Genomic DNA, 15,456 nt, shown 5'->3' on the forward strand with positions numbered 1-15,456 from the left:
TCTCAAGTCTTGTCCAAGGATGGATCTACCCCCAAGTTTTAGCATAACAAGATAACATTTATATATATATATATATATATATATATATATATATATATATATATATATATATATATATATATATATATATATATATATATAATTAGTAATGCTACATTCTTAAAAAAAATAAAAAATAAATAATGCTACATATTATATTTTTTTCTATCTTTTTTTTGTATTAGACCGATGTGATGTGACAGTATTCATCCGGGATTGGATTAGTATTTAGACTAGTCATTTTAAAAAATAAAAAATAAATAGTTTATAATCACTATCGCACCATCCCAATAAAATTGATGTAATATATAACATTATTCTAAAAAAAACTTTGGTAACTATAAGATTGCCATAAATGAATTAAGAACAACATTACATACTACGCTTACATCTTATTCTAATGAGCATAATTATATGCATGATAGTATTTAAAATTGAGGGGTATTGCCACAGAAGAATGAGGATGGAATGGTGACCTTTGGGGTACGTAGTGAATGGCTCCTAGGCCTACTCGGTTCGTCCCTGGTAGTAAAAAAGATTTCTCTATGGGGTGGATGGGGCTCCTGCCACGTCAATTTAGAAGAATGAGGATAGGATGGTGACCTTTGGGGTTGATGGCTCCTGGGCCTCCTCGGCTCGTCCCTGGTATTGGTAGTATAGAAGATTTCTCTATGGGGTGGATGGGGCTCCTGCCACTTCAATTTGGAAGAATGAGGATAGGATGGTGACCTTTGGGGTACGGTGATGGCTCCTGGGCCTCCTTGGCTCGTCCTTGCACTATAAAAAAAAGTTGTATTTTGTCACTTGCATCTCGTCACATGTACGAACACAATACACGTGGCGAACAGTTTGCCACGTGTAAATGGCCACGTGTGCGACTCGTGTTAGATTAGGTTGTTACTAAATGCACATTTTGTCGCGTGTACCACAATACACATGGCCACTGTGCCACGTGTATTACAGTACACACGGCTGACAGTTAGCCACGTGTATTTAGTACACGCGGCTAACAGTCGACCGCGTGTACTTTAATACTCGTGTCCACTTGGTCACGTTTATTGAAGTACACGAGGCAAATAGTCAGCCGCGTGTACTAAATACACATGGCTAACTGCTTCATTATTTATTTATTTTTTTTCAAAAAAAAGAAGAACAGAAGAATTTTCTATTCTTCTTCTCTTTTTTCTTTTTCTTTTTTCACCGGTATTTTCTTTCGCTAGAACTACTTTTTTTTTCCCACTTGCCGGAAACTTCTTCAAGGCTGGCGTAATCTTCCTCATGAAATTCAATAAAAAAAAAATCCCCCAAAAATCCTCTGTCAACCGCATTACCAAAAAATTACCAACAAAACACCAACAAAATCCAAGAATCACCAAAATCGCCCGGTCGTTGGAAATTAGATTCAAATTACTAACCCATGTTGCTAACCACCACTTTTATTTTTTAAAAAAAAAGGAAGAAGAACAGAAATTAATTTATGTTCTTCTTCTTCTTTTTTCTTTTTTTTTTTCCCATAATTTTTTTCCTAGCCCTCGCTGAAAACTTTTTTTTTTTTTTTTCCCTCACCAGAAACCAAAAATCACCACGTCGTCGACCACGGCTCATCACTGCCATGGATTTTCCTTCCCCGGCGACGGAAAAAAACCACTTGCCTCTTTTCCTCATCATCACCGGCAAATTTTTCCGTCATCGACGACCAAAATGAGCTTCTCCGAGTGGTAGCGATCCAGTTGTCATGTGCTGGAAAAAAAAATACAAACAAATTAAAGTGAGATAGAGAAGGACGAGAGACACAGGAGAGTTCCGAAATTTTTTTCAGTCGACCACCACTCGAGAGACGAGAGAGTTGAGAGCTTTTTCTTTTTTCTTTTCTTTTCTTTTCTTTTCTTTTCTTTTTTTTTTTTTTTCTTTTTTTTTTTTTTTTTTTTTACAAAGGAAAGGAGAAGGCTTTCCCCTTCTAGAGAGATGCAGAACCTGTAGGGGTTCATCATGTTGCCTGTCACATGCGTTAACAGGCGACTGGTTTTTAAAAGAAAAAAATAATTTTTAAATTTTTAAAAGCTGAAAATTTTGAACTATCTCCGAAAAAGGGGGAAATTAAAAGTTAAAAGGGGAGGGGGAAAATTAGAAACAATTGGACGCATGTAAAAAATACACGTGTTCAAGTGGCCGGGGTGAATTTATTACACGCGGCCATATGGCCACGTGTAAAAAATAGACATGGCCACTTGTTTCTCATATGCAACCTGTCACGTTGTCATCAAGACACATGGCTAGTTGGCCGCGTAGCTACAATAACCATTACTATAGACACGTGGCGAATTGCAGCATATTTTGTAGTGCTGGTAGTGGTAGTAAAGAAGATTTCTCTTTGTCATCACATTTTCACTTTTTTGAGTTTTTTCTTTTTTTCTTTTTGATGAATTAAAAACTTTATTGGTGAAGTTTCTTTACACCAAGTCTTTTTCATCCACATCCTTTTAATCCAAGGAAAGTGATGTTCATAATTTCGTATAATTTAAAAAGCAACTTTGTTTAAAACTTATGAATTGAATTATTTAGTTTATAAAGTAAATCTATCGTCAACGTATGATTATATTATGGAAAAAATATATAAAAAAAAAAAAAGCTTCATGAACTAACAATCGATTTTTAAAATAATTTGGCCTCTTGAATTTTTAAGTGCAGTAATGTGACCCATCAAGTTACCAAAGTGTGTCAAAAAGATCATTTTTGTTGAAATATTCTTATAATGTCTTTATTCTCTTAAAAACTATAACAAAAAATTAATAAAAAACTGTTTTTAAAAAAATAATAAATTTTTAAAAACTATTATAATAAAACTAAAAAGTTAAAGAAATTTAAAACTTAATTTTTTAATTTAAAAAAAAAAAAAAAGGAAGAAAAGGCATGGCTCGGCAGTCACCCCAATTACAAAATTTTAACTTTTTAGTTTTATAAATTTTATATATATAAATAATTTTTTTCATTAACAGTAATATGTGTCGTCATTTTATTATTACTAACATGACACACTAACAGAATCTGTCATGAGTTTTGACGGAATTTGACTGCAATGAGTGCTTTAGTTTTATAAATATATATTTTTAATATATTGATATTTTTTTAGTAAGAGTGACACAAATCATCATTTTGTTGGTATTGACGTTGATAGAAACAGAATCCGTGGGTCCAAGAACCAATAGTATAAATTTTTCTATTTTGCTGGTTGCTCGCCGCCGGTCTAAGTCATACCAAAAACTACATCAACATTAATTGATGAAATTTGTATTTAGGTCTAACTTTCATTCAGAGTTAAATCAGAAAATTAAAAGAATTATGGTGATTTTAGGTTATATATGCTATGTTAATAAATATTGTCTTGTACAATATGTAGGAAGAATATATATACTGAATGTTGAAATTTGGCCCATCTACTTATACATGTGATCATTATTGAGCTAAATTATGCTACTAGAAAAGGACAGTAAAATCAAACAGGCTTCACACAAAAAAAAAAAAATTAAAAAAAGAAAAAGAAAAAAAAAAAAAAAAAGTTCAATTTTCTGTTTGGAGGGTGGAATCCAATTTCCCTTATTCATTTTTAATTTTAAAGTTGATGCCCAAAAAAAAGGACAGGACATATTGGTCTTGCAATTGGCAGGCACAAGGACCGGAGTTCGGTTTGAATTTAAGAACGAACGATTGCGTTGCGTTCACTCTCTATTGGTTGCGTTTAGAAATTGGTGTCCCGCTCCCGTGCATACAAATGGTCGTTATCTTGTGGGCAACGAAATCGGGTTGATATACTATCTTCTTGGTAGGCAACCAATAGGTGGTTGTAGTGCCATTGACACCGACAGCGAGAGGTGGATCCCGGGATTCCTTTCGCTTCAAGGCAGGAAGGCGCTTTACGAGGCCGCCGCACGCGCGGTCTCTGCATTGTAGTCGCACGTTCTTCCTGATACTGGACGCTGTAGTTGCATGAGTCTGAATCTTTTGAGAGGAGGCAGGCTAGGCCGTGGAATTTGGAATCCATGGCATTTCTGGGTGCACGTTGTACGTTTGTCCAACCAATAGAGAAACAACAACATCGATCCGTTAGACAAAAAAGAACATTTGCTTTTGATCGAGGGCCACATTAATCATATTGGTTCGAAAGATGCAGTCCAACCAATTAATAGAGCTAGCTCGGGATCAATATATATATATATATAGTACTAAAGCTACTGCCATTATTGTTGGAGGAGGACCGTGAACTGATCGATGATAGAATTTATTATTAGCTAGGAAACTTCTTTTATTTAAAAGTCATGATTACAACTTCATGTAGCACTCAGCCACCTTACTAGTATTTTCTAATCCTATGAAGCAAGAATAAAGAAGACCCAAATACGTATAACAACGCATAACAGAGGAAACAAGCATGCACTTCCATTTACATGACTGTGCATTCTGATGGGTTTTCTTCACAAAAGTAATCACAGCGGCTCACGTAGCAACCCCTAGACCCACCGCAACCACAAGAACAGGGGAGCGGCTGGCCTTGACTATGAAAGCACGGGACCCCACTACCACCCTCACAACTTGGCTTGCAACACACACCAAACTGGTAATTTGGTAAGCAAGCCGGTATAGTCACAGGGAACTTGCAAGGAGGCGGTGGAGATGGTGGACAAGGTGGAGGCTTCTCCGGCTCCGGCTTCGGCTCCGGCTTTGGCTCCGGCTTCGGCTTCGGCTTGCCTTCACTATGAAAGCACGGGACCCCACAACCACCCTCACAACTTGGCCTGCAACACACACCAAACGGGTAATTTGGTAAGCAAACCGGTATAATCACAGGGACCTTGCAAGGCGGCGGTGGAGGAGGCGGAGGAACGGGCGGAGGAGGAGGTGGAGGAGGCGGAGGAGGGGGCGGAGGAGGCGGTGGAGGAGGTGGAGGCTTCTCGGGCGGCTTCGGGGGCTTTTTGATCTCAATGCACATAATGCATTTACCACCCTTGCAGCGTATCTTTTGCATAATCCTTTCGGGACAGGAGCTCACCACTTTGATTGTCACCTTGTTTTGCTTCTCGTCGTACATCTGGTCTCGTATTTCTGTTGTTCACAAAAATTCAACACCACATAGAAAGAAACTCAGTCCTTTTCTTTTTCGCTTTGTTGCTTTATCAGTAACCATGTCAAATAAAAACCAAAAGCACAACGAGCACGTACATTCATACACATACAGAGAGAGAGAGAGAGAGACTCACGTGGGAATTTACATAGAACTTTCTTCACCTTCTTGTAGCAGCGACAGCACTGAAGATCAACCTTCAGCTCCATTGTTGTTGTGACGACCTACAAAAATATGGAAATTCTAAATCCATGTCAAGCCAAAATATGATTAATTAATTATCCCAAATTACAAATGGGTATTAAGTGCATGAAGAAAAATATCGAAAACTTTACAAAACCTTCTCCGCCATGGCTGTGACCTCACATCAATCTTACTTAGCCTCAGAGCAGATTGAAGAGACTGCTTTTTATAGACTAATAAAAAGTATAGACTGTGTATGGCTGAAGAGCTAAAGCGGAGACGTACGGAACGATTATGTTTATTTAGGGATGGCCCAATATAATTCTAAAATAAAATTTATTTCTTGGTGTCCCGTAAGCCTTCCCTGCCATACTCGGATGGTGATCATATTCGTGAAATTAATGAAATTCATGCTAGCTAAAGGACAAAATGCTCGTTATTAATTAACTATAAAGAGCATATGTCGTACGGTTAGAGCCAATGGGATGTAAACACGTAGGTTTCGCACATTGAAAGATTCATGCCATCATAGAAAAATGGAGACCAGTTTGTTACGGGCTTTGATTTACCCTTCTCAACTTCCGGCCCTATCAATCAAAACAAGATAATATTGTAAGTTACATAGTTAGGTCAGGTTCAATTATGGGCCACACACCCTCACATGGAAGCAAACAATGAAACAAACAAGGAAACGTGACAAAGGAGTCTCACCAAGTCATACGATAAGTCTCATTTCTCAATTCCATTAGAATGTAATTCAATCTCTCCTATCTCTCTTGATAATTTCTGAGTACATCACCTTAGATAGACCAGCTAACTCTTTTGTTGGAAAGACTATGTAAAAAGAACTCAATAGTCTCTCGTAACAAACTGAGAAAACAGATAAGATAAACGGAAAAGTTAAGTACTTCAACCTATTTCGTCCTTAGACTTATTTCATGCTAGATTGACTTAGATATAGTGCTAGATCAGATCATATCTCAAATTGAGTCACACCAAGATCATAACAATCATGCCCCTCCTCCTTCTTCTTCTTCGATCTTCTTCTTTTTTTTTTTCTTTTTTTTTTTAAAAGAAAATATATATATATATATATATATATATATATTCTACATTTTCATCACAGTTTATTGATGCGGCATTATTAATCGATCTTTAGATTTCTTTTCTTTTAAAACAAGTGTTAATTTAAGAGCTAATTGGCGGTGCCAAATAAAAAAAGTGGGATAAAAGTATAGCATATGAAATCATATATTTGGCATCAACTAGGGTATATAATACTATATACAAAATTTTATCCCACATTAATGCTGATGTGGCACCTCCAACAAACGTAACTCTTGGAATTTTTTATTTTTTTAAATAAGGATCGATCCAATAGTCAATTGAGACTTCTATCACGTCAGCATTATAATATATTGTGTGTTAAAAAAATTAGTTTCTAGCATTAGTCAATTATGTTTTATTATTTTTCAAAAACATGTTTGAGTTTTTTTTTTTTAAAAAAAAAAAAAAATTAAAATTCTTCTTAAGTTTTATCCAGCTTTTTCTAATTTTGTCTTATATTCTCTAAATCATCCAAACTTAATTTTAAAAACAAATTTTCTCAATATTCATAATTTTGAATATAATAAAGAAAAGTAGAATATTATACTACAAAAAAATAGTACACCCAAACAAGCCCTAACTTCTATTGACTCTTAACTATACTTCTAAACAAAGTTACTTACATTAAAAAAAAATAATAATAAAAAAACGAGAATTAATATGAAATTCAGTTTCCTTCCAATTAATAAAGGATATCGATGTGGATATATGCATGACACAAATTAGAGACTAGTGGAAATTAAAGGTGAACTGCAATCAATATGCATGATCGATCATCACAAACTTTAAATATATAATTAAGCATGTGTTAAAAAACTTCGCCAATAAAAACTCACAAAGTGGAATGATCAGAAAACGAGAGAAATCTTGTTTACTACACAAAGTGAAAGTGCCGAGGCGCAAAGTGCTCACGCTGTGTTAATTAATTGATCACCTAATGGAAGTGATCATCATATATATATATATATATACTTTGTTGCAAAATAATGTACGTGGTCCTTAATCCTCAAGGCCGTTGAGTCATCAGCAAACAGTTTAAAATTCTTCGGGTTCATGCATTTAACACTTCATAGTTTCTTTTTCTTTTCTTTTTTTTTTTCTTTTCTTTTTTTTTTTTTTAAAAAAAAAAAAAAAGTTTCAACATGTTGGCAGATCCCCAAGAGGAATTTTATTTAGTCCGGCCATTTTTCATAACATGAAGAATGTGTTTATGAATCATGAACACTTGAAGGAAAAAAAATAAAATAAAAATCAAACCTTCTATCAATTGGTTATATTACCAATAGATATAAATCTATTTAACTCATCCATAACGGAGGTTTTCCAATAAAGGTTGAAGGGACGATTGGAGATCCGTATTATTATTTTTGCTCCATTTTCGTTGGATAGGATCAGTAAGCAATAATTTTTTATTTTTTATTTTTTTATGAGACATGTTATATATATATAAATTAACAGTTGAATCTGTACGTAGGACCTACATGTGAGTTTTTGTAGATCCTATAAATTTAATGGTTAATTAATTTAAAAAAAGAGATTTATGAGAGATGTACAAATATCATTTCGCTTTTTCTATTCGGATAAGAGATCCCCTCTTGCAACCCCTAGCTACAACCTTTCCCGCTCTTCATCTTTGAAAAAAAAAAAAAAGCAAAAAGGTAGGATATCCAAATTAAAGTAGGGTACGAAATGGACGCAATATGTAGATGACAATATTATCCAATACGATGGAACTATTCCTTATTAACCAATGATATCATCTTATTTTCGGCCTAAACTTTAAAATCAAAGGTGTGATATGGGCTAAAGCTTGCAATTTTTTTATATAATTTATGAACTTAATATGAATCTGACACTAAATTAGCTGGTTAGGATTGAGAACTTTGACCCATTCAATTAAATAGATCGACCATTTAAATTTTTTAATTTATTAAATGTATCAATTTATAATTAATTTATATACTTTTATACACATGTATCATGTGAATACGAATTATCACCACTAGTTAATATGGGTTGTTGGATATGAATTTGAAAAAGATAAAGTTTTCCTTCAACTTCCATTAAACTCACATCTCTTTAGAGTCTGTAGAATATGTAATTTTCACTTTCTTTAAAAATAAATGTCAATTTAATAAATAAAATCAAGAAAAATGTCTCTTTTGAAAAAACCAGACACGTACAATCTGGCCGGGACAGAACCTTAATTAAGTGGAATGGAAAGACATGGTGGTGCTGACCTGGCCAGGTACAACACCCCGGCCGAGCGGCTCGAGCCAATCATCAGCTCTAAATGTTTGGGTTCGGCTTTGAATTTCAGAATCTGGTTTCGTTAACTGATCTCTACTGTTTAGCATGTGAAGAAGACGTACAGTACTACCATATATATGAATTCATTGGGTACTTCCTCCAAACTTCCAAGCTTCCTCGTAACTTCCAAGAAATGCAGCTTCTTTGGGTGGGTGGGTTTTTACAACACGTTCTTTATGCAACTCAGCCACCTCAATTATTGAGACCCTGCAACTACTTTATAATTATTTGTTTTTTTTTTTTTTTTGGTAAGCAGTACTTTATAATTATTGGTTATGCGTGCTGTTCCTCGATCATATATATGACGACACAACAAAATCTTACGTACTCATAAAAGTCCTTTTCTCTATTTCATTATTTTTGTATTTCATACATGCTACCTATCTATATATATATATATCACACCTTTGATTTTAAATTTCAAGCAGAAAATATGATGTCATTGGTTAATTAAAGATCGTATGTGCACATACGATCTTCTCATCCACATATTTTGGAGTTTTATTCATGTGTTAAATTTTTAAGGATATTTTGATAGAGTCCAAGCATATGGGGTGGTTTCAACTACCTTGAATGATGTTTGAGCGGTGGCTGTAATCACTTTTAATGTTTTGTTAGGATGGTAAGCCATCCATAGTATATTAATTATTATTTTTTTTAAAAATTAATTGGCTTTGAAGAGAAAAAAAAAAAAAAAGAATTACTATTCCATAAGAATAGTCATTCTATTTCGTAAGTTTATTCCACGAGTTCTTAATTATTAACATTTGGGAAACATTTTGATTTTTATTTTTTGTCCAATTCCGTATAAAAGTTTTGCAAATTTATTATTGAATATGTAAAATTCACGTATGTGTCACATATATAAATTCGAATCCGGCTTCTATGCTGTAAAATTAATAAAAAAAGATCTGTTGTTAAAATAATAGACGGTTGAGATTAAACTTCAATATTTGTAAGCCAAACATCGCCGTATAGAGACAACATAACTTTTGGTACAAACTTTACGTACATTTGACGCCGTGTAAGGATGAGGGAGAAATACCTCCGCCAATGCATTTGCCTTCTAACGCAAGAAACGATTATTCAGGCAACAACACCAACTCCACCGCAATTGTCGCCGCAGCCACTGCCACCACCAAATATGACCATGAGTTCAGAGACCTCAATTGACTAGCTCCAGTCACTAGGACTGGCCCCCGATGGACGACTAGGAACATCTTGTTCTCAGATTACAAGAAAAAATTTATGCATTGAAAAACTAGCTAGTTATCCTGAAATTGGAAATCAGAGAAGGCATGCACAAGTCAAAAGCGAGCACAAGGTGGTTAACATTTAATTAATGTTCAATCTCTTTCCATGTGTTTCGCCTATATTGTTGATAAAAAGAAAAAAGAAAAAGAAAAAGCTGCGTGAACATCGGACAACAAGAGTTTGATCTTTTTTTTTTTTTTTTGATTCCTCTGTTTCTAGACTACAGAACAGGGGAGAAAAGAGAGTTCACTAGCTCCCTTGACGTGGGAGTAATGTAGAAGATTCTTATTAATATTGGTTTTTAGCCTTTGTTGCATTCATTTATAACAAGTCTCAAATTAATTTCTGCATTGGGGTCAGCCATGACCCTTCATGCTTTATGTGGCCATATGTTATGTGGAAGAGACTTAGCAGATGAAGTTGAAGACTTTTGCATTGAAATTGATTTACTAGGTCTTTCACCTAGAGAAATCCTACAATCTACGGATGATAACAAAGCAAATATGTAAATTTATTCAAAACAACAAGAAATAAATCATAAGAAGATATTTGATTTCTTTTTATTTATCAAATAATTAATATGGAACCTGTCTCACTCAAGAATGGCTCTGATCAATGGCTTATTCTGTGTGGTGGATGAGTCATCTTTCATCGTTTATCATGGACTCTATGAGGTCTAAATACAAGAGATGTTCTCAATTGTCCAGTGATGGTCAGTCCCAGTTACTAGGGCCTAGTTTATTGTGGCTTTTGAACTCCTGATCATATTTAATGGTGGTGGTTGCGAACTTACAGCGGCTATTGCGGTGGACTTGGTGTGACGACCCGTTTTTTTTTTTAATACAAACATAAACGAGTCATCGCAGTGGCACGACTACGTGTCGCTCAGCCAACATATGGCACATGTCCCATAACATGCACCAGATAATCAGAGTATAACATATATCTATCTATGCAGCGGAAAACATAAATCTGAATAGCGGAAATTACAACTTATACATCTATCACAAATTAATTACAACATTGAGCCATTTAACATCTATCTGTTTGAGTCTTATTAACACAATATTTACATAACAATAATGGCTTAACAAAGAATAAGTGACACAAACGTCACAAGCCATACCAAACCTATAAAATAGTGGACAACCCGTGGTCCGATAATTACAACTGTCACGGCGAGCTTCAGTCATAATATCTCAAGTACACTGCTACCAACCCATCAACTATACCGAAGTACCTGCAGCCAAAGAAACGTCATCTACACGGTTGTGGTGGTATCCACATCCGCATAGGTGAAATAATGAGTTCACTGCCTTAGCATGAAACATACTAAGACCTCAGTGGTATAAGACTAACTGAGTTTTCACAAAGAGTCAACCTTTATTTTATTTTTAGTCGTGCGAGCATTATAGTAGCCACAATTTACCAACAGCTAATGCAGCAAACACCGACTATTTAGAAAACATTTAAAACATACTATATAGCTGCAGTGAACATATGTAGAAGTTTCAATCTATCGCTTGGAAGATTCTACATATAGACCCCTCTATAATAATACTTTTCATCGGTGGCTTGGACATATGTGCACACGATCACTCCATCACAGATATCACGTATACACATAAGTCTTAAGCAAGGAACATGGCATCTTACTCTTCCATACTAGGATAACATTCGTCAACAAAACACTCGCAACACCATCTCTAATCGTATTTCAGCTTCGTGCCTTCACATCAGTAGATCATGAGAGCACTAGAGTTAAACTCAATCATGCTAACACGTCTTTCCTGAAGAACAAGAATAGCCAACCTTCTTACTCATAGACATGCCATTACTCGCACATGAGCAATCATGTATCCATGTACTTTCAAGTTCAATGTATGATCTTAACACATGACTATCCGATATAAATATACATAAGCGCTTTTCATTTAAGATACTTATGCATACCAACACGTCTAGTAAAAGCTACTCATAACATAAAGACATCACTCATTAAACAATGTTATACATGATATGCATGACTGGGTCTACTGGGGCTTCGGTCCCCCACGATGCTGAGAACTGCTGTTTTACTGTATATCCTGCTCCTTTACTGCTGTACTACTGTTACTGTATGCTCTATACTACATGCTCTATGTTCCGTGCTTGACCAGTATATATTTCACTACTGTATCATGCTGAAATCATGCAGTTGTTAAATCACGTCCTCTTAACACTAAACAAATCCAACATTTTATCCAACACTTTGAAATCATTCAAAATATATTCTCTTCAAAAAACTAAACAGTTTCAACATGACATGTTCTCAAACAATTTTACACAATTTAAATCACAACCGCAGAATATAACACTTTAAATCAATTCAATACTTTTCACTCTTACATTATTTCTTAAACATCATTGATATAATTTAAACATAATCGAAACTAATCAAATCATCTCAAAGCATATAATTCATCATATGGTTGGCTCGGTTTCATAAACAATATATATATTTTTATCAACCCAATACATATAAAAATATATATTTTCTCAGTGAGTGGAATACCCACCTCGGCTGCATTGGACTCCAACTCGAACTCTACATTGGAGAACCCATTGAAGTCTCCAATTATAACACGATCATGCAAACATTGGTAACATTAGACTATGCTATTAAACTCTATACTCTATAACACAAAAGCTACCGGCATGCTCACACGTCACTCGCTTCGAAAGCTATCTAGATATCTTAAGCTATTATTAGATTAGTCATTGGTTATAGGTTGCGTCTTATCTTATTTATCCACTAGAAGATGCATCTATTATTTCATTAGCTTATTTGTTATTGTTGCGTTACATTATTATTCCTAATCATTTTTATAGCTTGTTGCTTATTTATTAAGTTCACAATATTTATACTTAAGCCATATACATGTATTTGTATACATATATACATATACATATATAACGCTTAAGCCTAATCCATGAAACCTAAATATCATGTGGGCTTGTATAAGTAGATTAGCTATTACCCATCTAGGTAATTTGGATTATAGAACCTAAATCTTATATAACACACTGATTTAATAATTCTTATTAGTTTATATTTCAATCTCATAATCCATATATATAATATCACTTTACCTATTCTTGGATTTACTCTATGTAGTCTTTACTCACTTATTTACCTTTGTAATTATCTTGTTCGTTTAACTACATACAAAATAATAACTAACTCAACTCCTTTTAGGGCATAATCCAAAACTCCGTCATATAACCAAAACTATCTTCTTCGAGACTACTCCACCACATCTCTCATTTCAACTCACACGGCCATCCACAATAAATACACCATAACTAACACTTAAAACATGAACATGGCCAATTCCAAAGACAATTTCAACATCAAAATCATTAATAACATAAAATCAACACACAATCAATGGAATCCCCAAATCCGAATACCCATCAGCAATGGACACAAACCTAATCCAATCCCTTTGCCAAGAACAGTGACCAAATCTAATTTAGCCAAAACCATAAAGCCCTAAACAATTGAACACAAACTTGATCAAGGAACTTAAACTCAAAATCATCAAAGCATAATCATTATTCCAAACCATAGTACATAGGTGAACAAGAACACTGCCAATACCTAAAACAGGGAAGAACAACAAGGCAACATCAAAATACCCATCCGGTTGACCTAAAAACAAGGGAATAACACAACTCCAAAAACATTGAGGTACATAGCTAAACAGGGGAATACCACCACAAAATCCTCAACAACTTCAATAATCAGCCCAAATTAGCCAACCACAGTGAACCCCATCACGGTATACACACACGGCCAGCCATCCAAAACAGTGAACACCCGAAGCTCCCAAATCAGTAAACAGCCCACACAAAACCCATACAATCGGTTCAAATTAATAAATTCTTAAACTATGCATAGCCGAAACACAATCAATTGAAAAGCCCCAAAATTATCAAACCCTAATTCCATAATAATCAAACCAATCCACAAAAATTATATAACTTATACCTTGGGGATTTTCCTTAACAAATCCGTCGGAAAACGCCAGTGACAGTCGCCGGAAAACACCCATATAGAACCGGGTCAGATGGGTACGAGTCACGGGTTGCTCGGGTTTCACACTTCGGTTCTCCACAGCTCACTTCGGCTCGGGTCTGCTACGGGTCTCTGGGTTTCTCTTCTTCTCCGGTTCGCACTCCCTCTCCGACAGCATCACTCTCACTCTCGGACTCACTCTCTCAAACTCCCCTTTCTCTCTTTCTCAGTCTCCGTCTCTAGAGTCTCTCTCTCTCTCTCTCTCTCTCTCTCTCTCTCTCTCTCTCTCTCTCTCTATTTCGCCTCTGCCAGACCCACCGGAATTCGGGTCTTGGTTCCACCGGCACCATCAGCTCCAGCCACCGTCCACAGAGGATCGGGTCCCCCTGGGTTCCAAGTCTCCCCTCATGAATCACTGGATCCTCTCTTCTCAATCTCACTCTCTCGTCTCATCTCACTGTCTCTCAACTCTCCCTCTTACTCGGTCTCTCTCTCACTCTCAATCTCTCTGTGTGTTCGGGTGGGTAGAACAGAGAAGAAGGAAGAAGAGTTGAAGAGAAAAGAAGAAAGAAGAGGTCGTGGGCTACTGTCCACTGAGAAGAAAAAATGAGAAAAAGAAAAGAAATAAAAGAAAAGGAAAGGAAAATGGATAAGGGGTAAGGGACACGTGGCAAGTTATGAGTGGGCGGGAAGATTTCCTTTTATTTAAAACCCCCTACTATTATTAATCACAGCGGGACCCCATCTAATTTTATTCTTATCTTTTATTAATAAACATCCAATCATATATTCAATTTAATTACTCCTTATCCATACACTTATTTAATTGTTCCATAGGACCCATTATTATTCCATTTATATTATTTATCCTAGACTTATTTAACTTAAATAATACAAATATCACTTAGAATCTAATTATTAATCCCATCTATTTATAAACACAATTTATTAATTGCTAAACCCCCTATTTATTTTCTTGGTCTTTACACTTGGCGCAATAGCCTAAATAGTCAAGCCCAATGTCGTTTCTCACAGTAGAAGGCAAATGCATGGCAGATGGGTTTTTTTCCTTATCCTTGAGACGGCGTCAAATGTAAAGTTTGTATGAAACGTTATGTTGGCTCCACACGACGACGTTTGGCCTATAAATATTAAAGTTTAATCTCAACCATCTATTATTTTAACAGCAGATCTCATATTAATAATTTTACTGCATAGAAGCCAGATCCTATTTACAAAGTAGATCAACAATAAATGTATGAGCTATCTTAACATTTAGGCAAAAACAACCCCTTTTTCAAGCTTCTTTCTTAATTGCTACTCTTTCTTTCTCATGTCTATGGGCCCTCCGCGTCCCTACATAAAAACATTATAATTTTCGTCCTTC

At 35.3% G+C, this 15,456-nt stretch overlaps 1 protein-coding gene across 1 annotated transcript; it reads right to left on the minus strand.

The window, feature by feature from the left end:
• Positions 1 to 4,294: 4,294 nt before the first annotated feature.
• On the minus strand, positions 4,295 to 5,654 carry LOC133868780 (leucine-rich repeat extensin-like protein 6). Its single transcript, XM_062305786.1, has 3 exons — positions 5,496 to 5,654; positions 5,292 to 5,379; positions 4,295 to 5,136 (listed from the first exon to the last, which is right to left on the minus strand). Exons 1-3 carry the CDS (start codon positions 5,505 to 5,507, stop codon positions 4,478 to 4,480), a joined length of 759 nt encoding a protein of 252 aa, XP_062161770.1. The 5' UTR covers positions 5,508 to 5,654; the 3' UTR covers positions 4,295 to 4,477.
• Between the last annotated feature and the right edge of the window lie 9,802 nt (positions 5,655 to 15,456).

This window comes from Alnus glutinosa, chromosome 5 (assembly GCF_958979055.1).
Source record: "Alnus glutinosa chromosome 5, dhAlnGlut1.1, whole genome shotgun sequence".
Taxonomy (NCBI): domain Eukaryota; kingdom Viridiplantae; phylum Streptophyta; class Magnoliopsida; order Fagales; family Betulaceae; genus Alnus; species Alnus glutinosa.

Excerpts from the sequence above, each read along its gene's own strand:
- LOC133868780 (XM_062305786.1), bottom strand. Across the intron at positions 5,137-5,291 it reads AGTTCTATGTAAATTCCCAC|AAATACGAGACCAGATGTAC; the intron begins GTGAGTCTCTCT and ends TGTGAACAACAG.